This window comes from Scardinius erythrophthalmus (genome assembly GCF_964197995.2).
Source record: "Scardinius erythrophthalmus genome assembly, chromosome: 6".
NCBI lineage: Eukaryota > Metazoa > Chordata > Actinopteri > Cypriniformes > Leuciscidae > Scardinius > Scardinius erythrophthalmus.
In genome coordinates, this window is record NC_138226.1 from 31,191,365 (window position 1) to 31,218,620 (window position 27,256).

Here is a 27,256-nt window from a genome sequence, read left to right on the forward strand (position 1 = left end):
GAGCAGTCCCAACGATAAAGGTTCACGGTCGTGCGTTGGAACCGCAGGCGGTGAGTAAAACTGCTTCAAATGTCTGTGTGTTGTTAGCTATCGGCGCGTAAGCACAGCATGTAAACAGTGAACAGCGCTCGTGATTCTTTAGCTCCGCCCACACGGCCCGCCTCCAGCCGCTCGTTTTTTTCCGGAAAGACTCGGTACAGCCTATATTTCTTTTATAAATATAATAAAACTAAAGACTTTTTGGAGATATGAAGGATGCAGTACTACTTTATAGGTACTCAAGATTAACATGAGATTGACTGAAACTGAGTGTTTCACCCCCCCCTTTAAGCTCTAGGCAAATGTTTCCCTTCATTTACAATGAGCATAATGCATACTGACATGGCATCACAAGACAAAAAGATAATAAACAAACATCATCAACTATTTTGTAAATAAAATCGATCAAACACTGAAACCATAATTAATACAATAAATAATAATCTTCTAAAAAAAATCGAAATAATCTTTGGTTATTTTCAAGCATTATTTACTAGATAGAGAAATAATTTTACAGCATATATATATATATATATATATATATATATATATATATATATATATATAGGGCTATAATTGTACAATAACAACATAGTTACTAGTTTATATTAGTTAAAAACCCTAATAGATTTATATGTGATCTCTTTCAGCAATGTCAACTTTTTGGGTTTTTGGGAAACCAGTTTTCTTAACCATAACTATGATATTTTGGCAGGAATATGGTTACTATGGTGAATTTTTGTAAGGAGGATTCTCATTATTTGTGTCCTTGTCATTGATTTGTTTATTTAGTTGTAACCAATGTAAAACACTGATCTGTTACCTGAACTGAACTTCTCTTGCTATTTCTATTTGTGTTGTGATCATAATTACCACATGATTCATTGTTTTATATGTCATCATGCAGCACATTCGGGGTCATTTGTGATGTCAAGGAGCTATGATACAAATGTGATACGAATGTGTTTTTAATTGTATTTTGACTGCTGTAATATTTGGGGTGGGAGTATTGTGTCACGATCAAACATGATGGGGATAGAGGGGGAGTTCCCCGGAGTTGTTTGTGAAAAATTCTGACCTTACGTAAGAAAAGATGACTTGTGCCCCACCTTGGTTTTGAGACATTGCTGGCACATGAGACAAGCTGATAAGTTCACAACACAGTTGGAGACAGTCAGAAACTAAAATCAACCTATGCATGCCATTGCCCACACAGTGCGGAGGGATACACCAAGATACCACCAAATGAATCAAGACGGAGCAAACTGCAGAGGAGTAAGTCATGACACGACTGTTGTTGTATTTTTCATCTTCATGTGATCCAGATGTCTCTCTAATTGTTACCATCAGGTGCAATTTCAGCATGTTTGTTTGTGACTGAAAGCGAAGACACATTTATTTCGTTGTTGTTGTTGTTAATGTAGTTAAATATTATCTTAAGCCTGGAATACACTACACAACTTTTAAAATCTGAACAGATTTTAAAACACTTTATAGGTGTGTTCACGCCATGTAGCAATTACCGTAATTACGAGATTCCAACTTCTCCTACTTGTTACAACTTTTAAACTGGGGATTTCCTGAGAGCTCCGCTGCAGATTCATTTAGGCGTTGATAGTGTTGATATAGAAATGCAAAAAGTCCCAGTTTTAAACAAATAGCCTAACCATTTACATGTTTAGGACATTTGCAATGTAAGAATGTACAGGGAAACTTCATAAATAAAATGCTGACTTGTTTGGTAATGTTTTCTCATTAAAATCAGATGGTTTCTTATTAAATCAATAGGATGTGTGGGAATACCAATATGGCGGCAAGGTGGCTTTACTTATTATGACGTCATGAGTAGAACATTGAAAATTATGGTAATTACGGCATGGCGTGAATGCAGCACATTTCCAACCTGCTTCACCACACCTACCCGTGATCCCGAAGATCTTGATTAGCTGGTTCAGGTGTGTTTTATTTAGGTTGGAGCTGAACTCCATGCAGAAATATGAGCCTCATTGCTAAGAGAGCCTACAAAATTGGCCAACTCCGAGTCCAAATTCACAAAATCTGCAGACTGGCTCTGACTTTAGACTGAAAATCGGGGCAAACATATGGTTAAAATCCATGTAGTGGTGTATTCCAGCTTTTAGTTTGTTAACAAAAAATGTCTTTAAAAAAGTGTGTGTAGAACGTAGTCTTTTATTACCATATCTGTTGCACCATCCCATTTGTGTTTAGAAATGAAAAGCATTTCTATTTCTCTCTCTGCAGTGGCACAGAAAGAAGAGGAGGATCTGAGGAGATGGCAGGAAGAGAATCGCCCTGGTCCTATTCAGCTGCCTCCAGAGAGACTGGGTAACGTGAAGATGAAATATGCGGATGTCCTGATCTAAAACACAAAAGAGCAAAGGAAAAGAACTTCTAAAGCTGCGAATATATTCTCTCACAGGTGGCGCAGTATCATTGGCAGAAGCCAGACAGAGACAGCAGGTGGAAGCACGCCAGTCAAAGCTGACAAAAAAGGTTTCGGAGTACCTGTTTAAAATGTCTGATTCATTTCCTTAATACTTGTGGTGTTTTGCGTATTTACAGTACATTTGCATGTTTCTACAGCTCAGAAAAGAGGAAATGGATAGAATAAATAGACAGGCAGAGGAGGAGGAAATTGAGAAGATGAAGGCCATACAGCGAGAGAAGGTAGAGCCCAAGAAATTGTTTACATCTGACTTTTTACAGCATTTCTGTAGGGCATTATGTTACTCTTATGCATCTTGCAAAACTTCATCTGGTCATCTGGCTTATGTTTGGATTCAGTGCTTTTTTTTTTATGATGCCTTTGTAATTCAGACTTTATAACTCCAGATGTCACTGCAGGCAACATACAAGTTATCATATTCTCTGCAATTAAATGAGATATTAGACTTCAGCCTTCAGTGCTGCTGCTGCATGAGTTTTTCGTGATTGACGAGTCTAATTATTCCAGCAGCCACAGACACCAGAGTTCATTTGCTAAAACATGCGCCGGTCACTGCTTGGCTGTTCTTGAAGTGTAATAATGGTTTCCTTTAGGGATCTCGGGATTGTAGATAAGCTTGTAAAACTGGAATGCTGGAAATGAAAAACAGCTAAAGAATTTTCTTCTTTTTTTTATTAGATTAGATTTAACTTTATTGTCGTTGTGGAGAGTACAAATGCAGAGCCAATGAAATGCAGTAAGCATCTAACAGGAAGTGCAATCTACAGAGGGGAATGACAAAAGAATGACAACGCTTTGAAAATATATGGTTTAAACCTGAATTTTTTTTTTCTTATGTTGAAACATAATATGAATAAAAAAAGAATATATATATATATAGTATATTAAAATCTAAATGTGTGCTCTATTTTAAAGTCAGTAGTCAAACAATTTAATCCAATATTTCAAGAACTTGTCAGAAGATCAGATTTTGGACTGTGATGAAAAATGTTGCATTAAATTAGAAAAATGCAGAATAAAAGCATTTTCATAATTTTCACAAATTGTCAATGCTTTAGCATTCTCTTGCAAATGTATTGCCTTCCCCCGAGAAACACTGCATTCTCTCGCAAAAAGCATTCTCATATAATTCTTCCATCTCATATTTTTTTCTGTTGCTATGTCCCTTTAAGGCTCCGTACAGACGGATCACACTGTATTATTTAAATCAGACTGTAGTGCAAGCGCAAGTGCAAATTATTGATGCCAATTGTCCAAATGATAATGGGGTATGAATGCTAAATTACTAAGTTACACTGCAAAAAAGACATGGTGTTTAAATGGCTGTAGAATAAATAAAAAAAAATACTGTCCCTGGTATTAAAAATGTTTGCATGATGCTTTGCATGTACACACACATATATATATATATATATATATATATATATAGTAATGTTTTAGTAGTGTTAATGGTGTTAATAGTAATGTTTTGATATGTCAAAGAGAGCCACAGTGTTTACACTTTTTTTGTGAAGTCAACCTACAAATGGCTTACTTGTAGTTCAGTTATCATATTAAGCTGAGAATGGATGCTGTAAGTACTTTTACATCAAAACATCTTTAATGCATTGCAGGCCATTAAACTAGAGATGAGGAAAAAGCAAGAAGAGGAACAGAGACAGGAGCGTTATCAGCACGATAAGCAAATGTACGTTTACATTTTCCCTACATGCCAGATTTAAAGTGTGATTTGTTCAAAACAAGGAAGAAGGATGTTAAGCTGCTTTATTGGCCATCATCCAAAAACAATACACCTGAATGGAAGTTTACCTTTTATGTAAATCTTGTCAAGAGATTATTGAAAACAATGCAAGGAATCCTTCAAGTTAATCAAACGGTGACATGTGTCACTGTTGGCAGTGAAACTTTTGCATCATTAACTCTTATGTTGTTGTAAACCCATATGACAAACCCATATAACTCTTCAATTAAAGCATTTTTTTTGCTAGTGTGGTTGCAATACTATTAGCTATTAAGGCCAAACTGGCCACAAAAAAATCACAAAAATGCATAATTACTGCAGAGGTCCATATGAATTCCATATTCCAAAAATTGTTTTCTAAAATTATACAATATCTTTGTTTGAAAACCAACACCAAATTTAAAATTTCATTTTCAAATTCATTTTTGGCTTACCTTTTAGATCTCATCCATGCAATTTTAATATGTGCATATTCAAATTTGGCACATTGTGATTGGTTACAAAACGTATCTTGGTCTTGTTAGACCTCAGTGCTGCCTTTGACACAATATGCCATGGGCTGCACAGCTGGCTGTGTCTCTCCGGGATGATATTCGATTGGTTTTGATCTTACTTAACTAACCGTGCCCAGTGTGCTAGTATGAGAAATCATAAAAAAAGTTCCTCAAGGTTCAGTGATGGGCCCGACTCTATTTCAGCATATATGCTTCCACTTGGGCAGATTATTTGGAAGTATGGCCTTGGGTATCATTGCTATGCAGATGATACTCAAATTTACATCACCACTTGCCCTGATGTCGGCAGCATGTTAGCTGTTTTAAATGAGTGTCTAGAAGAAATCAGAATCTGGATGCTGCATAATTTGCTGAAACTGAATAGCAAAACTGAGATTTTGTTTGGTACGATGGTGGCTAAATTAATACTTTTTAAAATTAATTTAAATAACAAATTAAACTACAAACATTAATTTCCAGCCCTAGTATATATGCAAATGTGAATGAGATTTGAGAGCATCCAGCAGTCCCAGACAGTCGGTAAATAACAACTTAGATTTCAGTCTTTTCCTCCAATGCATATACAGCTCAGAATTGTGTGCAATTTTTTTTTTTCTTTTTGGAAGAGAGAAAGTTATATGGGTTTGGAACAACACGAGGATGAGTAAATGATGACAGCATTTTCATTTTTTGGATGAACTATCCCTGTAATCACAATTATGTATTTTCCTCCTGCAGGAAAACCGATGAGTTTCTTCAAAGAATTGAGCGGTCCAGCAGTAACGTTTCTATGGCATTGAGCAATTCCATACCAGCATCATCCTGGGTAAGACAGAGGCCAAAAATGCACTGTATGCTCCATAGGCCCGAGTTCAAGCCTCTTGTGCATAACTGTGGCACTGAGGTTAGAGCCTGAGGCACTGGAATAATTCACACTAATTGATCTATCTTTGATGTTTGTTTTCAATGTAAATAGTCCTCACTCAAGAGCTTTCATTGACATGGCACATTGGACTATAGCAAAAAAAAAAAAAAGATCTCCTTATTAGCCACATACCAGAGAAGGCTGTCTGAGTCCATTATAAAGCTTTCTCAGTTTTAAATATGCAGCTTTCAGTCATCGCAATGGTGCAAGTGCTGCTTCTGAATGGTGAGGCAAGCAGAGTTCAGGGGACTTCCCAGAGTTCACAGCGAGCACGCCTCACAAAAGGCAGAGATGGGTCTGTGAGAATTAAACAAAAAGAGAGACTGGTGTGGAATAACCTGTATTGTTTGAGTGAAAGTACCTGGAAAGGAGCCAGAGTCTCAGCGGACAAAAATAATCTGACAGGATGCATTAGAGGTGTTAATTACTGCTAACCACATTGACTTCACTTGAATTTTAAGCAGAATCGTTTTGTATCATATACTCTTGTGTTAACCAAACACTGAGATATAGGTCATACTTTGCTGTTAGTTTTTTTTTAAACAAACTTTTCCACTTTATCCGCAGCTCCACCTGTCTAGATCTTATCTATCACAAAGCATGTGAAATACTGCAAATTCACAGCACTGGTGGGGCTGGGCTGACCATGAGAGGTTTGAGGGCTGCCTCTTATGTTGTAGAAACCACTAAAACTGGCATCTGACAGCACTGTTAAAAAACGACATTGTCTCGTGTCGAGCAAAGAATGTTTTGTTGTGCGGCTTTCAAAACCCGTCTGAAATTGTTCCCTGTTTGAGATTTTCGAGGACTTCCCTCTGGATGACTAATGGGGAAAATTCCTCTAATGGACAGATCGTGCATTAGGACTGCGGGGTCTTGGTACACAACACATGCTAACAGCGTTCTGTGCAGAGCTCTGGCTCTCTCGGCATACCGGGAGAGGAGGCCGTTCGATTGTGCTTTCTCTTGCTGTATTGACTTAAGTGGCTGGATGGACTCCATTCCAAGTAATGAAACGCTCCAACCTAAATGTCGTAGGCCCGCCGATCAAAGTGTTTGTGGAAAGACGGGTTCTTGATGTGGTTTTGTGGCCACCGAGAATTGTTATGCTTTCAGTGATGCTTCCACAAGACAGATTAATCTCCACCATATCCTCTGTTTGTGCAAAAGATCCTTTGTATTGGCTTCCCAGGATGCCAGGCCCAGGTCGTCCCACCTATTCCCCTTACTCTCTGGCCATTCCAAACAGAGCAGCCCCTGCCTGCTGTCCCCAGGCCGTCTGACCAAACACACAAAGGATCTCTTCAACTTCCAGGCTCTCTGCTTGCCCCTCCTTACAGCATCTTTCTGAACAGGGCCATGAGAAACTTAGAGTAACATCACAGCTAACACCCTTTCGGAGCCAAGCTGAAATATGTGATGGGCTCACCCTCGGGGGTAGTGCTGTATGGACAATGGCTGGGGTCCTGTATGTTTTTGTCCGGGGATGGGTCACAATGATTGACTTGTAGAATAGTCTGGTCCTCGTTGCAGCTTATTCTGGCTAAGAACCGCCTAACTTTGATAGGAAGAGACCATCTGACTGACATGCACAACGACCAACCACAGTTGTTTTGTTTTTACTTAGGGCCAAGATATCTGAAATACATTATACCACAATCACAGGCCACTGTGGGAAAATTAAATGATACAGTTCTCATGAACAGAAAATGTATATACAGTACATACACATGTACAGCACATACGCATACATATGCAGAAACTGCAGGAAGACCTTGAAGCTTCTTTTTTTAACAACAGATTTATAAATCATTCTGATTACAAATAGTCACATGAACAAACAGCAAAACAGGTCTCATTGCATTCGCTTGTCAGAGAAAGTATTAATGACGGCGATATCTGTGGACTTTTTTTACTCGGCTAACCTAGCTAGTTATTTTTATTGTTGGCGTTTTATTTGATTTAAATATCTAGTTATTGAGAAAAACAAAAACAAAAAACTTTTAGATATCAATCTGCATATGCGATGGACATTGGTTATGCTCTTTGCTTGCTCCTTTGAAGGTATCTTGGTTAAAACGACTCTAAATTCAATGAAGCACATACAAAACCCCCATTTGAGAATGTGTTTAATGTTTGGCAACTCAAACTCACAGAGTTTGTAGAGACAGAGTTCATGTAGAGCAGCATTAGCTACAAACCGAGCTGTTCCAAGACACTGAAAAAAACAGATCATGAGCTGCTCGCGTGTAAATAAACACAGTGCCGTGCTTCACTCTGAAACACACAGCGGCCAGTTATCGGCCAGCTGGTGAGTATCAGTTTCATATACTATACTCGCCAACATTGATTTCACTTGCATTTGGTGTTTACCGAGTGTTAAGTTTGAGATGCTAAGGATGTTCTACACACAGCTGCTGCTGGATGGCACTGTAATCCCGTTCAGTGCAGCTAAAGTATCGTTGCATGAAATACATGTATTTTAAATATTTACGTAATTCATGTGGGTCATACTTCAGTTTGGAAAATACAGAAATCACGAGTTTAAATATGGAAAAATCACATCCCCGATATAAGTAGTTAAATTCTCATTATCTCACAGAACTTTAGAACTTAATAATTCATAAAATACAGTTATGCATGTTGGTAACTAGTTTACTTTCCTTGCCTCAACTTAAACTCGGATATCTTTAACCTTGCAAATTTTGTCAAATTCATTGGCCGGAACTGTTGGTTTTTGTCAGTGCTTGCAATTTTTGTGTGCAATATGTATAATACGGTTTGGTCCACATGAATGCAGATGGACATATTTAGCCATTGTATCAAGGTTTTTGAGCATCTTCTGCCATGAGCATTGTATTTTTGAGATAGAGTGTCAAGGTAAAAAGGGTTCCCTTATGTTTTTGAACACAAAAATGCATCCTATGTGAACAGCATATAAGTAGTAATAAGTTCAATCTGAAACCAGCCTAATTATTCAGGGCGTTCAGGAAACTCAGCATATAGTCAGTTTAAAAAATATGCATTTTTGCACATTCCTAGCTTTCATTGCGTGGCCACTCTTTCTTCACAGGTTAAAAGTCATGAGCACAGGGATTCCAGAAGAGAGGAGGAGAACGCAGGCCTGCTTATGATGAAAGAGGAGCAGAGGAGAAAGGTACAGAACAAAGGAAGTAAAACAGATGGCCTGAACATACAGTATGAACATCACCTCCACTTTTGGTTCAGAGGAACACCACAGCTAAATGTCTGGGCTTTGCCAAGAATAAGAACTAACTCTGCCTAGCATATGCTATTGATTACCATGTTCTAGGACATAGGAGGTAGTCATGGATGAAGTAGTGTAGGTGTTTTCCAGCTGGCTGTATAGTGGTATTTCTGTGGCTTTGAATGCCGGTCAAACACAGATTTAACTCACAGATAAGCATTAAGCACAAAAGGTCAGTCTGACCTATCATGTTGATATTGTTGTTTATTTATGGAAGTTGTGGCGCAATTAAATTATTACAGTCACAGACATTTACATAAGGAGACATTTCTGTTGGAGATGAAATTTTCGTTACCTTACTATTTCCAGACAGAAATGTTGGAGGAAAAACAAAAACAACAGGAGGAGGAAAGGAAGAGACGGACTGAAGCTGACCATCGGCGGTATGGATGCTTAATCATGACAAACCACTAAAAAAAACATGACTGTCAGAATTAATAAAGGAGTCTGAGACCACTAGTGAAAATGCTTATATTATGCATTTTTCTAATTTTGATGCCATTTTTTTCATTTAAAATTATATTGTCCACGTTGCGATTCGAAAATATGAATGTTTTTGTATTTTAGTTGCTTTATTGACTCAACAATGACTGGATTAACTCTGCAAGTATGTGTAAAACCTGAGGATAAGGTTCTCCAGCATAATTGAAGTAGCTACTTTTGTGTTTCACAGGAGAATACATATGGGTTTCAAAACACATTTTGAAACCTGTCTAAAGTATGAAGCACAACTTGAATACTCCATTGGGGGAAAATATACTTTGAGAGAATATACTGAAGTGTGAACTGAATGTAATGTTTGCAAGCACTTAGAGGTGCAGTAGGTGATCTAGGAAATGCTAACTTTAGCCTGTTAGCATTGAAAGCATACGATCCCACCCTCCCTGCAAATCACAGTCCAAAAGCCACGCCTCCTCCAAAACACATGAACGTGCGCAGACCAGAAGCGACCAGAGAAGTGTTATTTAGACTACATCATGTGTCATTCACCAGTGAGAAAACTTTACAGTACAGTGAAGGGAAAAAACAAAGTGTTTATTTGCATACATAAGTATGCGATTGTGAAATGACTCGAGTACAGAAGTTGACATAAAGGAAAGAATGCAGTGTATTTCAGCTTTATTCATATGCGATTTCAGGACATAGCAGCAACTCAGACAGTAACATAGTGTTATCCCAGATCCAGCTCACATCTGGTACGCATTGAATCCGCATGAACCAGATGTGGCCCAGATCTGGGCCGACACTACTGTACGTTGGGATAATTTCATTTGGTCTGAATGCAATGATTGAACAAACATTTTATGGTCCTACATCTTCAAAATACATTTAGACCACTTAACATAGTGATTGCTATCAGCATATGAGGAGACTTTCAAAGAATCACCTATTGCACTTTTAATTTCATGTTAATTGCAATTAAAACACAATGTATTGTATTTTAAATTAAAATTAAATACAGTTAGATGAACTACAGAGTGTCCTTTTTATCCACTTAAGTAGGACTTAAGTACATCTTTATATGTCATTTCATAATTACTTATATTGTCTTTGAAATATGGTTAAAGTATGCTGAATGCTGACAAACATTCATGGTAAACTAAATTATACTTCTATTGGAACTTGTGTGTCATATAGCCTATTTAAATATATTTTTAATAGCATATTTGTAATGATGTACATTTAAAGTATATTAACTTTAAATGTATTATGTTGAATAACACGCTACAGTTAAAAGTATAACTAGATGTACCGCATCGCGGTACAAAATATGACCGCCGCTCAGGCCTGCACTGGCTTTCCACAAAAATAAATGACGTCGAGTAATTTGGCTGTATTGCGTGTTTATGTATATACCTAAAAAAAGTAATAGTATGTGCATGTCTGTCTGTGTGTGTGTGTGTGTGTGTGTGTGTGTGTGTGTATGTGTGTGTGTTTTTGTATGTGTGTGTCTGTGTGTGTGTGTGTGTGTGTGTGTGTGTGTGTGTGTGTGTGTGTGTGTGTGTGTGTGTGTGTGTGTGTGTGTGTGTGTGTGTCTGTGCGTGTATGTATGTGTGCGTACATGTGTGCGCGTGTGTGTTTGTGTGTGTGTGTGTCTGTGCATGTGGATTTGTATGTGTGTGTATGGGTGTGTGTCTGTGCGTGTGGATGTCAGTGTGTGTGCATGCTTGCGTTTGTTTGTATTCCTGCATGTGTGTGTGTGTGACAGTATCATCCTAAACCAGCAACCCTTCGCTCAAGAGCACCATCTACAGGCCGATGAGTGTACAGTCACTAAATGTGCACATAAATGAATTTATTTTATACCCCCCCATGTATGAAATTCTACAAAACTTAGCAGAGGATACCCCCAGAGGATGTCAAGTTAATCATACACATGAAATATGGTGCAGTTCTGAACATCTCCACTGAAGATAGGGGCGATTAAAGCAGAATAATATTGCATTTTAATTTTTTATGGGAGGGGCGCAAATCACAAATGAGTGATTATGGGCTAGGTTGATGTGGGCCCTTAAGAGCAACATACCATAAAAATTTCTTCATCCTCGGTGCCACGGCTCAGGTAGTTATTTAGGAAAAACTGAATTTTTTGGGGTTTGGGGGGGCCCAGTGCGGGGGGGGGAGTGGCCCCCGGGGACCAAACGAAATTTTTCCGTAGAAGTCTAGTGGGGCTACATGCCCACCAAATTTCATGTTCCCTGGTGTTTCGGTGTCCCTGGTATCGTTGACGAAAAATTTACGGGGGCCCCAGCGCAGGGGGGGGAAGTGGCCCCCGGGGACCAAACGAAATTTTTCAGTAAAAGTCTAGTAGACCAACATTCCATAAAAATTTCTTCATCCTCGGTGCCACGGTTCAGGTAGTTATTTAGGAAAAACTGCATTTTTTTGGGTTTGGGGGGGCCCAGCGCGGGGGGGGAGTGGCCCCCGGGGACCAAACGAAATTTTTCCGTAGAAGTGTAGTGGGGCTACATGCCCACCAAATTTCATGTTCCCCGGTGCTTCGGTGTCCCTGGTATCGTTGACGAAAAATTTACGGGGGCCCCAGCGCGGGGGGGGAAGTGGCCCCCGGGGACCAAACGAAATTTTTCCGTAAAAGTCTAGTAGACCAACATACCATAAAAATTTCTTCATCCTCGGTGCCACGGTTCAGGTAGTTATTTAGGAAAAACTGCATTTTTTTGGGTTTGGGGGGGCCCAGCGCGGGGGGGGAGTGGCCCCCGGGGACCAAACGAAATTTTTCCGTAGAAGTCTAGTGGGGCTACATGCCCACCAAATTTCATGTTCCCCGGTGCTTCGGTGTCCCTGGTATCGTTGACGAAAAATTCAGTAAGGTGACGAAAAAAAAAAAAAAAAACTTTGACAATCCCTATATGACCGCTTTCGCTAGCTACGCTAGCGGCGGTCATAATTAAGCACTTTACGTCTGCTTTAGTATGTCAACACTTATAAAATATGCATACTGTAAAGCACAACAAAATATTATTAAAACATGCTGTAAAATGTACTTTAAAGTAAAACTTAGTTTTAAGAAACATTGTCATTAAAAGTTTTCTCTCTTTAAGTACACGTAAGTGACTTATTTCCTTAATTTCCTAAATTCCTGGATTTATTTATTTATTTATTTTGCTTATAAGGCACTATTTGGTCTCGCACCCAAATATATTAGAGACCTTTTACACCCTTACTCTCCAACTAGAGCACTCAGGTCTTCTGCTACTGACGGTTCCTCGTTGCCATTATAAATCTAAGGGTGACCGTGCCTTTTCGGTGAAGGGTCTGAAATTATGGAATAGTTTTCCTTTCCATGTGAGGGCATCTTCGTCGCTAGCCATTTTAGTCTTCTTTAAAAACATATCTGTTTTCTTTGGCTTTTGAATAGATCATGAAATGAAGTAAGAGTATTTCATTGCTCGAAACAAGTCTGATGATGTTTTGCTCCCTTCAGGGTGAACTTGGCCTTCTTAGACCGTCTGGCCGTGAGTCGCTCAGATAGGGTGTCTGAACCCGTGACCCAAACCCCTGAAAACAGAAATGTCTGGCTGGATGATGCTGATGAACCACAGGATACAGCCTTCTCCCCAGTACCCAACCCATCACGGGTCCACACAGACAGTGCAGAGGAGGATGGTGAGTCTTAAACAAGATTTATATGCATCCGCCATGGCACTGTGTGTGTTTAGGTCTGTTTCATTTCACAGCACTTCTGGAAATGCCTCCATTGCGTCGAACTCTCGAGTTTCAAAGCCTCCACGTGTGTGTGAGATTAAACAGATCTCTCACCCCTGGTGCCGGACAGCATAGCGTATTGTATAAATAAAAAATGTCCCGTTACTCCTGACACGTGATGCTCTTAGATGTCCATGTATATACAATCTGCCTGCGTTATGAGAGGTTAGTGTCAATTACAGTATGTGCCAGTGACTTGCGAATTGATTATTAGTGAGCTGGATGTGTTTTTTGAGGCCAAATTGAGGCCTACTGAAAAGTAAACTCATCCAGCCTTGGAGAAGCTTGAATCATTTTCATGCCTGTCTGACAACAACTGATTAATGCCAGCAACTAGAGCAAAAACCTTGGTTAGCTCTTCGAGATCCAGTCTGGCAGCATTGTCATTACTTGGAAATTTGCCATGATGTCTTCAGACTTGCACTGCTCTAGTGTGGGTTAAAGAAATACTGTAGTTCATCCAAAAATGAAAATCACTCATGTCGCTGTAAACCCCTTTTTTTTATACAGATATTCTTTTATATCTAGTTCTTATTCATTTTAATCTCAGTTTTAGTTTAAGTTACTTTAGTACATTGTTAAGCTATGTTAAAATGAGAAATGGTGCCTTGGCAGTTAGTTGGAATAATAATAATAAAAAAAATTATATATATTTTATTTCATCACAGTTAAAGTTTATTTTATTTCAAATAATGCAAATGTTATTTTAATGGTTTTAGTTTTCCTTTTAGTTAGCTATAAAACCCCTGGTCACTGAGTCAGTACCCTTAAAGGAGAACTCTGGTCAATTTTAACATTGAGCTAATTTTTTTGTACATTTGGAGTGCTGTCAATACAGAGAACAACGACAAAAATCGGTGTTGCCTACACCGAGTTATTCTATTTTTAAAATTTGCACCCTGTTGACTTCAATAGGGCAAGTACTAAACCTGCTTTTAGGCTCTTAACATCCTTGATGTGTCATTACAAGTGCACAGAAAATGTGAGTGATTCCTTCTGAGTGAACACGAGTGGATCTGACTGCAGTAGATGTAAAAGATATGTATAAAAATTATGTTATTTAAGCCAGCGCCTTAGCACCTGTTTACATCCTGTTTTTCGGTTGAAGTCCAAAGTAGTCGATTGCCGAGTTCACGCGCATAGGTTTAGTTACCTATGATCACGCGCGTGAACTCGACAATCGACTACTTTGGACTTCAACCGAAAAACAGGATGTAAACAGGTATTTGCGCTGGCTTAAATAACATAATTTTTATACATATCTTTTACATCTACTGCAGTCAGATCCACTCGTGTTCACTCAGAAGGAATCACTCACATTTTCTGTGCACTTGTAATGACACATCAAGGATGTTAAGAGCCTAAAAGCAGGTTTAGTACTTGCCCTATTAAAGTCAACAGGGTGCAAATTTTAAAAATAGAATAACTCGGTGTAGGCAACACCGATTTTTGTCGTTGTTCTCTGTATTGACAGCACTCCAAATGTACAATAAAATGAGCTCAATGTTAAAATTGACCGGAGTTCTCCTTTAAGACCTGCTGAAACCGAGAGTAATATTAAGTGCGAACATTCTGTGTGATAAACTTTTTAATTCATACGAACGGCTATCAATGCGTCTGTTCAGACCGACATAAACGTTAGCATGCCGTCAATGCGATTTTTTACAATTATTTTTTTAATGGACAAGGGCGTCTGTAAGGAGGATGTAGGCTGAGTAGAATCCATAAGCGGGTCTTTATTAAAGGATCTGAGCATTAAATCCCAACAATAGTCCAACTCGTAGTCAGGTCACAGGCCTTGGTCGAAGCACAGGTAAAACAATGCAATAGCAGACAAATCCAAAAAACAGCAATCCAAAAGCATGAGTCAAAAGGCAAAACAATGGCCATAACTGTAATCATCAAAAGAGAATGGTAGAATGCTTAGTAATGCAGAGAACTGGCAATACTTCGCAATAAGGCAGTGATAGCACATGGCTTAAATACAGGGTGACAGGAAATGACAAGACAGGAAATGATGTGGCAGGAACAGGAAGTAACAGAGTTCAATATTCAGGTGATGGCTCCCTCTGATGGACTGGTGCCTGATCAAACGTTACAGATTCCCCTCCCCTAGGAACACCTCCAGGTGTTCTTCTCCTAGGACGACCCCTTGGTCTGGGAGCCGGATGATTCGGGTGAGCTTGGTGAAAGTCTCTGATGAGTGATGAATCCAAGATGTCCTTAGTTGCTACCCACGATCTCTCCTCCATGCCGTATCCCTCCCAATCTACTAGGTATTGCATCTGACCCCTTCTCCTGCGAGAATCTAGGATCTCCCGAACTAGGTAGGCAGGAGCTCCATCGATCTCGAGCGGTGGAGGAGGTTCTTCGTCAGTGGTCTCGGGGCTCGATGAGCCGTGGGCAGGTTTCAGGAGGGACACATGAAAGGAAGCAGAGATGCGGTAGTTATTGGGCAGCTGTAAACGGTATGTGACAGGATTAACTTGATGTATAATCTTAAAAGGGCCAACATACCTTGGACTTAATTTCTTGCAAGGAAGTTTCAGGCGTAGATTGGGAGTGGAAAGCCACACCATTTGACCTGGCAGATACTCAGGATGAGGACGTCGGTGTCGATCAGATTGGATCTTTTGAGATCGAACAGCTCGCCTAAGACGGACATGAGCACTGTCCCAGACCTGTTCACTTCTCCTAATCCAATCATCCACAGCAGGCACTTCAGATGGTTCCCCAGACCAGGGGAATAGGGGGGGCTGATATCCTAGGACACATTGGAAGGGGGTCAAACCAGTCGATGAGTGCTTGAGGGAATTTTGAGCATACTCTGCCCATGGGAGGAATATGCTCCATTTTTCCTGTTCCTGGCTACAGTATGATCTCAAGAATCTACCAATTTCCTGATTAAGACGTTCCACTTGTCCATTAGCTTGAGGATGATAGCCCGATGTGAGACTGACATTGATGTTTAAATGTTTGCAAAAGGCTCCCCAAACCCGTGATGTAAACTGTGGCCCTCGATCTGTTACAATATCATCAGATAGTCCATAAATTCTAAAAACTTGATTGAACAGAACTTGGGCAGTTTCCATGGCAGTGGGCAAACCTTTCAATGGAATGAGACGACAAGACTTAGAGAAGCGGTCAATGGAGACCATGATGGTGGTGAATCCTTGAGAGTTAGGAAGATCAGTGACAAAGTCAATGGATAGGTGTGACCAGGGTCGCTGAGGAATGGGTAGTGGTTCTAGTAGTCTTGCCGGCAGTTGTCGAGGTGTACGTGACTGAGCGCAGATCTGACAAGCAGTTACATAGCTCTTAACATCTGCAGATAATGTGGACCACCAAAATGAATTTCTGACCAATGCGGTGGTGCGATTAATTCCAGGATGTCCAGAAGCAAGGGATGTGTGGACCCACTGAATGATTCTGTTGCGAAGACTGGATGGAGCATAGATTTTCCCAGCTGGGCACTCTGGAGGGGATGGCTCTTCATGTAGGACCTGCTGAATCTCCTCCATAATATCCCACTAGATGGGTGCGATGATGATAGAGGGTGGTAAAATAGATTCTGGTCTCATCTGTGAATCAACAGAGTCGTGGATACGTGACAATGCATCTGCCTTACTATTTTTTGCTCCCTGGACGGTATGTGACTGAGAAATTGAAACGCGTAAAAAAGAGTGCCCATCTTGCCTGGCGAGGATCCAAACGCTTGGCGTCCTTGATATACTCTAGGTTTTTGTGGTCTGTAATGACTTGAAAGGGATGAAGGGCACCTTCTAGCCAGTGTCTCCATTCTTCAACCGCGGCCTTGATAGATAGCAATTCCTTGTTTCCAATATCGTAATTTGTTTCTGCTGGAGTTAACTTTCGTGAGAAGAATGCACAGGGGTGTAACTTGCCTGGCGTTCCATGACGCTGGGAGAGGACAGCACCAATTCCACAGTCCGAAGCATCAACCTTTACGATTAAAGGAAGTTTTGGGTCAGGATGCTTAAGAATTGGAGCTGTGGTGAAACTGGACTTGAGCCTGTTGAATGCTGATGTAGCCACTTCCGGCCATACTAACTTCCTGGGTTTTCCTTTAAGAAGTGAGGTGATGGGTGCAGCTATGGTACTGAAGTCACGGATGAATCTACGGTAGAAGTTTGCAAAGCCTAGAAATCGTTGTAATTCCTTGACAGTGCTGGGTATGGGCCAGTCCAGGACAGCTTTTACCTTGGTATCATCCATCTCAACTCCAGAATAACTAATATTGTATCCCAGGAATTTGGTTGACGTAACATGAAATTCACACTTTTCGGCCTTGACAAAAAGGTCATTCTGGAGTAAGCGTGACAAGATAGTTCTTACATGACAGATATGTTCTTCCATGGAGTGTGAATAGATAAAGATAAAGATATCGTCTATGTAGAGATCTTTGAATACTTCATTAACGAAGGATTGGAAAACTGAAGGAGCATTAGCCAGCCCATAAGGCATAACCAAATATTCGTAATGCCCTCTTGTGGTGAGAAAAGCTGTCTTCCATTCATCACCCTCACGGATTCTAATGAGATTGTAGGCAGACCTGAGGTCCAATTTGGTGAAATACTGGGCCTCCCGTAATAGCTCCAGAGAAGAAGGAATAAGAGGCAAGGGATGGCGATTCTTAACAGTGATTGCGTTAAGTGCTCGATAGTCAATACAAGGTCTTAAGCTACTGTCTTTCTTGTCAACAAAGAAAAACCCAGATGCTGCAGGAGAGGTGGATGGTCTAATAAATCCATAAGATAAGGCTTCTTCAATATATTCTTCCATGGCCTTGGTTTCAGGAATGGACAATGGGTAAACACGGCTTTTAGGTGGAGAGGTGTTAGGAAGGAGGTCGATTGCACAGTCCGAGGGGCGATGAGGTGGCAACTTGGTGGCCCTGTCTTTACAAAATACCTCAGCCAAGTCAGCATACTCATTGGGGACACTATCTGGTAATGGAAAAGGATTCTTGTCTAAATGGGTAGTGCAGACTGTAAGTTTGGTGGGCAGTTCCAGACAGTGAGCGTGACAATGAGGTGACCAACGTACCAATTCCTTTTCCTTCCATGAAAATTGTGGGTCGTGAGAAGATAACCAAGGATATCCAAGGATGACTGGGTTTCGTGGTGATGATATGACATAGAAAGAGATTTCTTCAGTGTGAAGCAGGCCAACTCTGAGTTTTATGGGGAGTGTTTGATGAGTGATATGACCTTTACCAATGGGACCATCATCAACGGCAGTAACAGCAATAGGTGATTCACATTTGGTTGTCGGAATGTTCAACTGCTTCACTAAATCTTGATGAATCACATTAGCAGCTGCTCCAGAATCTATTAACGGTGAGAAATGATGGTCTTGATTAGCAACTGACAAAATCATGGGAAGTGACAAGCATAGACTGATTTGTAAAGTATTAAACATGTGACTCACTCAATAATTTGGAGAGGGGTTGGCCACGGGTTTAACAGGACAGTTGGAACAACGATGACCTGATTCACCACAGTAGAAGCAGAGTTGATTGAGTAATCTTCTTCTCCGTTCATCAGGTGGTAAGTGAGTTTGTCCTATTTGCATGGCTTCAGTAGGACTAGACTGACATGGTATTTGAGCTGTAGTAACAGGCACAAAATAAGCTGACTTGGGACTTGGTTGTGTTCGTAAGAGATTGTCAATCTTGATAGCAAGGGCAACAAACTGGGAGAAGTCAAGGGAGTCATCTTTGCAAAGCAACTCTGCTTGTAATTTAGCAGACAGACTTGAACGAAAAATGTGCTTCAAAGCAACATCATTAAACCCACTTTGGGCTGCAAGGGTGTGAAACTGGATAGCATAGTCAGAAGCAGATCTGTTGCCTTGACGTAGCTGAGTTAGTTGAGAAGCTGCGTCCATGACCCCAGCAGGATATTGGAAGACATCACGAATCAATTGAGTGAAATAATCATATGACTGTTTGATACGAGTGTCGTGATCCCAAACAGCTGTGGCCCACTCTAAGGCCTTCCCGGTAAGCAAAGTCATGATAAAGGAACACTTGGTATGGTCTTGGCTAAACTTTTCAGTTTGATTGGAAAAATAAATAGAACACTGTCGTAGGAAACCAGTACAGTTGTCAGGAGAGCCATCAAACTTATCGGGTAAAGCGAATCTTACTGGGTCAGGACGTGGGGCAGGAAGAGAATGAATATACTGTGTCAGATGCTCGTTTGAGGCTTGCAGTGTCCTTAACTGGTGTTGAAAACCATTAAGCAGATCCTTTTGATACTCAATGGTAGCCAGGAGTTGAGAGACTTCCGCTGGATTCGTGCCAGGCGAAGTATTCTGTAAGGAGGATGTAGGCTGAGTAGAATCCATAAGCGGGTCTTTATTAAAGGATCTGAGCATTAAATCCAAACAATAGTCACAACTCGTAGTCAGGTCACAGGCCTTGGTCGAAGCACAGGTAAAACAATGCAATAGCAGACAAATCCAAAAAACAGCAATCCAAAAGCATGAGTCAAAAGGCAAAACAATGGTCATAACTGTAATCATCAAAAGAGAATGGTAGAACGCTTAGTAAGGCAGAGAACTGGCAATACTTCGCAATGAGGCAGTGATAGCACATGGCTTAAATACAGGGTGACAGGAAATGACAAGACAGGAAATGATGTGGCAGGAACAGGAAGTAACAGAGTTCAATATTCAGGTGATGGCTCCCTCTGATGGACTGGTGCCTGATCAAACGTTACAGCGTCATTTCTTTTCCATTACACTGCGAAGAAAACTGGCCAGCCAATAGAATCTGTGCTTTTGACAGCCAAATCATTCTGCGATTATAAAAGTGAAAAGTCAGAGAATGAATCTGTTTTTTTGGTCGGGGGTGGGGTTCATGGATTAAATTTTCGTGCCGAACATTTATGTTGGAATGAATAAGAGAGTGTTTAAAAGGGTTAGTTTGCCCAAAAATGAAAATTCTGTCATTAATTACTCACCCTCACGTCGTTCCAAAACCTCGCCGTAAGACCTTCATTCATCTTCGGAACACAAATGAAGATCTTTTAGATGAAATCCGAGAGATTTCTGACCCCTCCATAGACAGACTGCAACAGAATTTCTATTTGTTCCATTACAAAAAAAAGAAAAGAACTGCATACAGGTTTGTAACAACGTAATATCGAGTTAATAATGGAATAGTTAACATTTCTCCTTTGATGGATTGACCATTTTAAAACTATTGTCGTAACACTTTATTTTACAGTGTCCTTGTTACATGTTACATGTACTTGACATAGTAATAACAGTAAATTATGCATAATTACATGCAACTAACCCTCAACCAAATCCTAATCCTACCCTAACCCTATAGTAAGTGCATGTAGTTGCTTAATATTACTCAGTACTTAAATATATAATTACACTGTAACAATGACACCTTAAAATAAAGTGTAACCCTATTGTTTATTCTATTCTGACTAACAAGCATGGAACTTGTATGATTCACACACATTGTATTAGCCTCTTAAGTGGGATTTGGAAATGACATATGGTCCGATTGAGCCTGAATCTAGCTCCATATGTGGAGTTCTTCTCCTTTTTTTTTGCCAAGAGGTGTGACTGTAACGGCCAGCTTTCCCATCTGCGCGCAGAGCCTGTGGACTGCTGTGTGATGGCGTAGGACTAATGTGCCATTCGCGCTGAAACAGTCTGTAAATCTTCTCAGATGCCTAATGACACATTATGTTTGTGTGTTCAGCATCACTTACGTCTGAATCACTGCAAGGACCAAAGGTTGTATCCTCAGCTGAGGTTTCGGGTCAGCCAGGTCTTCCAATTCTCAAACTCACACCTCTGTCTCTGATTACCAGAAACATTAGATGTGTTTGTCTCCGAACCAAGTCTCAGAATGACCTCTCGTCTGGCTGCGGTTCGGCTTACTCACGGTAGAGATAGGACCTGCCCTGGCTCATGATGCTTCCATGAGTTCAGTTCTCAGGCTGAATGTTGAATTACTAGAAGCGTTGTCTGTTTAACTACACCTTTGTATCCAATTCAAACTGTATATTTAGTGCAAAAATATATTTTCTTTCTCAGTATTTGTCTTATTTTACTGTACAAATATATAAACATTCTTAAATCACAATACATTTACATGAGATCATAAATTACCTAGGACAGACAAGATTAAGCCAGATTTAAAAAGCGCAGATGGGAGTGAAAGTTCTGTGGGTGATTTATTGACAATGCGCATATTAAAGAACGAAGCAGCCAAATCATTTCCATAATGACCAACGCAATCTACCAAGAGCAGCGCAAATTAGCGTTGTGCTTTTCAGGCGTTAAATAATGCCGCAAGTACCAGTAAATTGACTAGCGCAAATCTTAGTAAATCCTGTTGCGTGATTCATAACCCCCCCCCCCGCCCCCCCATAAATTTTCCATCTCCTACAAATGCATATGCAATAAGATCAGCTGCAAAAATAACTGTTTCCACGCCTTTTCAGTGCTATTTTTTCACTGCGTGTCTTTAGTAAATCCTGGCAGTCGTTTTTTAACGCCAAAAGAGTGTTTGTTATTAAATCTGATTTTTGCTTCTCAAGTCAATGTATCTTGATTTAAGAATGTTTATATATATTTGCATTGGAATAAAGACAACGGAAAATCATTTTAGCAGTGTTCTTAAAGTGAAGTGTTATTTCTGCACAACTAACATCCGTGAATTTAACTGCAAAAAGAATGACTTCAATTTTCCGAACAACTCCACCCATAAATAACCTACGAATGGATTACTTACAGTTGACTCTTCATATTAAACTCGGATATAAAAAAAAAACACACTTCACCTTCAATTATGTTCTTGTATGTCAACTGGTAAAGCAAAGCATTAGCAAGGTCATTTGGTTCAAGTAAAAGCCTAGCGTTAAAACGTATACCTTCAACTGTAAGCATCTGCATTGAACGCCACTTATTCTGTCGGTTTCAATTATTGCCATGAGCATTCTTCTATCCTTTCACAGTTTCCCCAGTTTAATAGATTTTCTGTTGCATTATCAGGGGCCTTTGTGTCCAATGACGGCTTTCCTATCTATCCGGCATTCCTGGGATCTGTGTGTATGGGACATCTGTCTGCTATAGTGCTAGTTTTGTCCATTAGTGTGTGGTTTAGTGTGGGATCAAGATGCCGTTGTTTGCGGAACAGGCTGGCAGAAGCATTGCGGTGGAGACGAGTTCTCCCACCCTGTCTGTCCTGCTCTATGAACCAGATGAACCAGCAGGGAGGTCAATCTTGCGCTGCGAGAGATGAGTGCCTGTGAGACTCGGGATCTGAAGTCTCTAGGAACAAGTGACCATGTTGCTCATAATGTTTTGACCGCCTCACACTTGTACTTGTGCATGGAAATGCTGAAGTGATTCAGCTTTAGTGCTATAAAGATATGAGCTAAACTACTGTACATTTACTGTCTGTTTGTTGTTTTTCTTGTAGATCGTGACCATGTCTGGACCCTGAATAAACTTCAGAATGAGTTTCCATACTATGAGCGAAAAATGCTGGAAGACATCCTCAAACAGTGTAATGGCAATTACAAGGACGCATATGAGCTGCTAAATGTTTAAAATACACTTTTTGTTGTTGTTGTGAAGCTGAATGATAGCTGAAAATTCAGCCGTTATTTACTCCCCCATTTGTGAGTAAATAATGATTTTTGTGTGAACTGTCCATTTAATTATTGAATGCGGTGAGCTTGAACAAAACATTCAAGTGTCCTTTGAACTGACACAAAAACTTCTTTTTTAGTTTGTGCAGTTATTTTTGTTCTGACACAAAATGGATTGACACAGCCACAGAGAAAAGAAATCAAAACAATAAATCAATATTTGAGTCGGCTGTGGGAACGTTTATGGGTCCCATGAGTACATTTCACAGATTAAATGATGTAAATGATGTGTGTTCACAAAATCCAAAGGCTGATTTATAATGAGGTAAAGGACTAGAGGAATTCTGAACTCATCCACAATAGGGATGGACAGTGAAAAACCAAACCATCATACAGATCATTAGCTTCCTAAATGCTATATAGGCTCCTTCTAGAACTCTGCATGAATTTAAAAAGACTGCCTCTGTTTGTGTGAAATAGTGCGCAACATTCAGGTTCCGGAAGTAAATATCCCATTTATTTCCTACATAGAGGAATTGATTTACTTATAAACCTTTAAAGACAAACCTATGGTGAACTACAAGGTTGTTAATCAATGGTATATTCTTTTGTTGAGGCAATCAGTCCACATTATTTCAATGTATTTTTTTAATTCCTGGTGAAAAAACACATTACTTATGATTTTGTAGTTATTTGTAAGGGTTGTAGTGATTTCCCTCTTAAAGGTATTAACGTTATGTATGCAGTCTTTATTGGGTCCAACTTTAAATACTTTTTAGCTTTAAAACAAAGCTTGTAATGTTGTTATTTACCTCATAGCTGGTTGGTTTGGTTCATGGTTTATAGCTTTAATGAAGACTTTTTTTTTGTAATCCATATGGGAAGAACAAATGAGAGAAATACTTACAGAACCAAAGCCGCAGAAAAATTATTTTCAGCATATTTAATCGGGAAGTAATGGTAAGGACATTTTATGAAATGGGTGTCTTGTCCTGATTTTAAGATTTTAAATTTTATGTAAGATAAATATAATGTATTTAATTGTTAATAAATTGTGTTTGTGTCGTCGGAACTGACACGTACAGGTGAAACTCGAAAAATTAGAACATCGTGCAAAAGTTTGTGTATTTCAATAATTCAAATTAAAAGGTGAAACTAATATATTTAGTATATATAACTATAAACATATGCATGATTATACTTTTCAGAAGGCCGACATTTCTGTATTTAAAATCTTTTTTTTTTATTGATTTCATGTAATATTCTAATTTTCTGAGATTTTGAATTTGGGGTTTTCATAAGCTGTAAGCCATAATCATCAAAATTATAACTTTTGCACGATATTCTAATTTTTCGAGTTTCACCTGTACTCCAACATGTAGCGCAGTTGTGCCGTCTCATGATCCCTTCCCCCTCTCTTTCCCACTTCACCTCCTGTCAGTTTCTATACTCAATAAAGGTACAAAAAAATTTTTTATTTGTGTCATCTTTATCAATTTTAATGTTTTAGAATTAATTGATATATTTCACAATTCATTTATTTATTTTGGTCAGAAAGGCAACAGGGTTGGTGGTAACGGTTGACAGTTTTTTCACAACAACAAAAAAACTATCTTCTATGTATTTTGTGTACATATTTGCAAAAAAACAGTAGCAAGAAGTTGAAAACAAGAGTGGTAACACATTCAAAAAGTGTCCACATGAAGAAAGTGATGTGACGTGTAGCCAATGGTGTCCCATTCTCACAATTTGTGCTCTGCATTTCACCCGCCCAAGTGCACACCCACCCAGAGAAGTGAGTATTGAACACACACCAGGAGCAGTGAGCAGCTATTTTTATTTTTTTGCTGCTGCGCCCAGGGAGCGATTGGGGGTTAGGTGCCTTGCTCAGTTGTGGGCAATAAGAGTGGAAGAGAGCTCTGTTCATTAATTCCCCCCACCTACATATCCTGCCAGTGCCGAGACTCGAACCCACGACCTTCGGTAAACTACAAGTAACGCACAGTAAAAGTCAGCTGTACTTTGTCACAGAGTTCAGATTCAAATGTGGCCAAAATTTAGCTCAACATCTGCTTTTACATCCTTTGGCAAAGTTTTCTTGATCTTCAAAAGGTATTTTCCTTGCTTACAGAACAAAATAATGCGGTAAATTCTGTGTGATTAGCAATAACGTAGCTACCTTGTGTTTTGGTTGAACCACGATCAATCGTGTTCCTGCACTGGAACAGTTTCTGATGTAAATGCGTTCACTGCATTAAACATGCCGTTTCCTGTGACAGCTTCCCTGTCTTTTGATGAGCACTTTTTTTGGTGAGTGTGTTTTCCTGTGTGTGGGGTGGAGAGGTAGTTGTGGAAGGATCGGTTCCCAAGGTAACCCAAACTCAAAGGAAACTTTGTTGTTTCTGACACACGGTACAAAGAGACGTTTCCGAGAGGTGTTGTTCTGGGTCAATGAAACTAAGAGGGATCATACTACACTGTCATATCGCACAACTCTGATGACCCACAAATCAGAACTACTGTAGGTCTGCAAGACCCTGATTACCTCAGCAGCATTCTGGGGGATTTCCTGTGGGTGGTTCCCCATCAGAATTAGGTCACAGCATTACCCATATTACCCAAGAATTCTGGGGGAAAAATAATAAAAATCTACAGACAGCAATAAACCACAGCATACACCCAGCAGATCTGGGGTCCATTATCCATTGGTGTCGAAAAGACAAATATATGGATTCTCTGTGAAATTAGCCCTTTTGTTTTTCTCTTTGACCATTTTCCAAGCATTGTGAGATTTCAGTTCAAGACTCATGTGAGTTGCCCTTTCACACTTTTATTGTTCCAAGGTATTGTCTGAGAGAAAGAGTCATGAAACGCAGCCTGCAAAAGATAGAATTTTATCTCTAGGGAACACGTCAGTATTCTTGTACATACAGGGTGAAACATTTGCTTATGTGCTAACTAAAATATTAGCCATCTCATCTGTTAAATGGGGAAGAGGAGGATACTTCGGTACATAAGAGGACCTCAACGTGAACTAGGAAAACATGCCAATCGCAGGGCTGTAACATGTAGAGATCTCCACAGTCAACCACAACTGAGTCACAGTGCTTCCTGGAGAAAATGGGCTCCACGAGACAGGCTTATTGAGGCACGCCTTGGCTGCTGGCTGACAGCGCCGACAGTCCTCGCTCGCTCTCACGCGCGCAGGCACAAACAAACAAATAAACTAGTTACAGCACGAAAATATTTACTTACACTACAGCTCCACGGAGAATTGGGCGCCTTTGAAATAGTTGCTCCAATATGGTATGATTAAGCATTGGGAAATGTATTCATTTTATATGAGTGATGGTTTGATAAGTTTGTAGAACAAAGCACCAGTTGGCAATTAGAAAGGCTGCTATTATGCTGAAGTGATTTATTATAGAGATGTAAATCATATATGGAGCTGTTTGTGGTTTAGCTCCATTCTTCCCCCAAAAAGTAATTCATCTGAAGTGGGAATACTCCCTAAAAAAAACAGCTCCAACCAGCCTAGAAGGTAGCGTGGTTGACAGTTTTATGGACTAACTTGATATTATTGAAATTATGCTAAAGTTCATGATACCATAAGGAAAGAGAATAAATTCAATGTTGGCATTTCTACAAATATCAACTTTTCAATAATCAATAGTTTACTCAATTAAATCATGGTAACAAGATTGACATCTGATATAGACAGCCCTCTGTTGTGCCAAATGCTTTGTGGACATTTGTCTTGTCTAATAGTTATTTGTTAAAAGGGCACACATTTTATATAGAACTACTTGTGGTTTACCTCTAACGTCATTCATCTAAAGCATGAATACTTCCTATAAACGACTTCAACCAGTCTAAAACTGGTTCTGGATCTGGATCTAGGTGCAGCACTGTTTATTTATAAGTCAAGTCAAGTCAAGTCAAGTCAAGTCACCTTCATTTATATAGCGCTTTTAACAATATAGGTTGTTTCAAAGCAGCTTTAGTGATTATAGGAAATTAAAGTAACAGAGATTGTTTTGGCTTTACAGCAGCTCTAGAATAAAGTTACTGTCCAGCTAAAGTTAGTCTGTTGCAACGATCATTAGTTATGTAACTTATTAGCTTACACGTCACCGTTCTAACAGAAAACCCTAAATGCAATCCGGCCACTCATTTGCACAAAACAGTGCCTGGTGGCTCGAGAACGCAAACCATGAAATAGGTTCCAGGGTACAAGCCTTGAAAACTTTATAATACAGAATTATTTATCACTTCCGCGTGGCCACGTGAACCGGAATTATCCCGACAATGTTTGATCTGTACAGAGGTAAAAGGAGGGAGGCCTTCACAGGGGAGATACTAGTTGACACTTCAGCACTGCGCTGGTCCTTCATCAGATCCGGATACGGCCTGGATCCGGCGGACTGCGGTAAACCTCGGGATAA

General features: G+C 39.7%; 1 protein-coding gene across 1 annotated transcript in view; it reads left to right on the forward strand.

Annotated features, from left to right (window-relative positions):
• epsti1 (epithelial stromal interaction 1) overlaps positions 1–24,274 on the forward strand; it is a 26,100-nt gene extending 1,826 nt beyond the window's left edge. Inside the window, exons 2-11 of the mRNA XM_081369578.1 lie at positions 1,256–1,314; positions 2,302–2,385; positions 2,480–2,553; positions 2,644–2,727; positions 4,120–4,193; positions 5,480–5,567; positions 8,740–8,823; positions 9,244–9,317; positions 12,881–13,062; positions 22,640–24,274. Of these exons, the coding sequence (XP_081225704.1) occupies positions 1,256–1,314; positions 2,302–2,385; positions 2,480–2,553; positions 2,644–2,727; positions 4,120–4,193; positions 5,480–5,567; positions 8,740–8,823; positions 9,244–9,317; positions 12,881–13,062; positions 22,640–22,770 (934 nt within the window). The 3' untranslated portion in view covers positions 22,771–24,274. The remainder of the gene's footprint in view (positions 1–1,255; positions 1,315–2,301; positions 2,386–2,479; positions 2,554–2,643; positions 2,728–4,119; positions 4,194–5,479; positions 5,568–8,739; positions 8,824–9,243; positions 9,318–12,880; positions 13,063–22,639) is intronic.
• Positions 24,275–27,256: the final 2,982 nt, after the last annotated feature.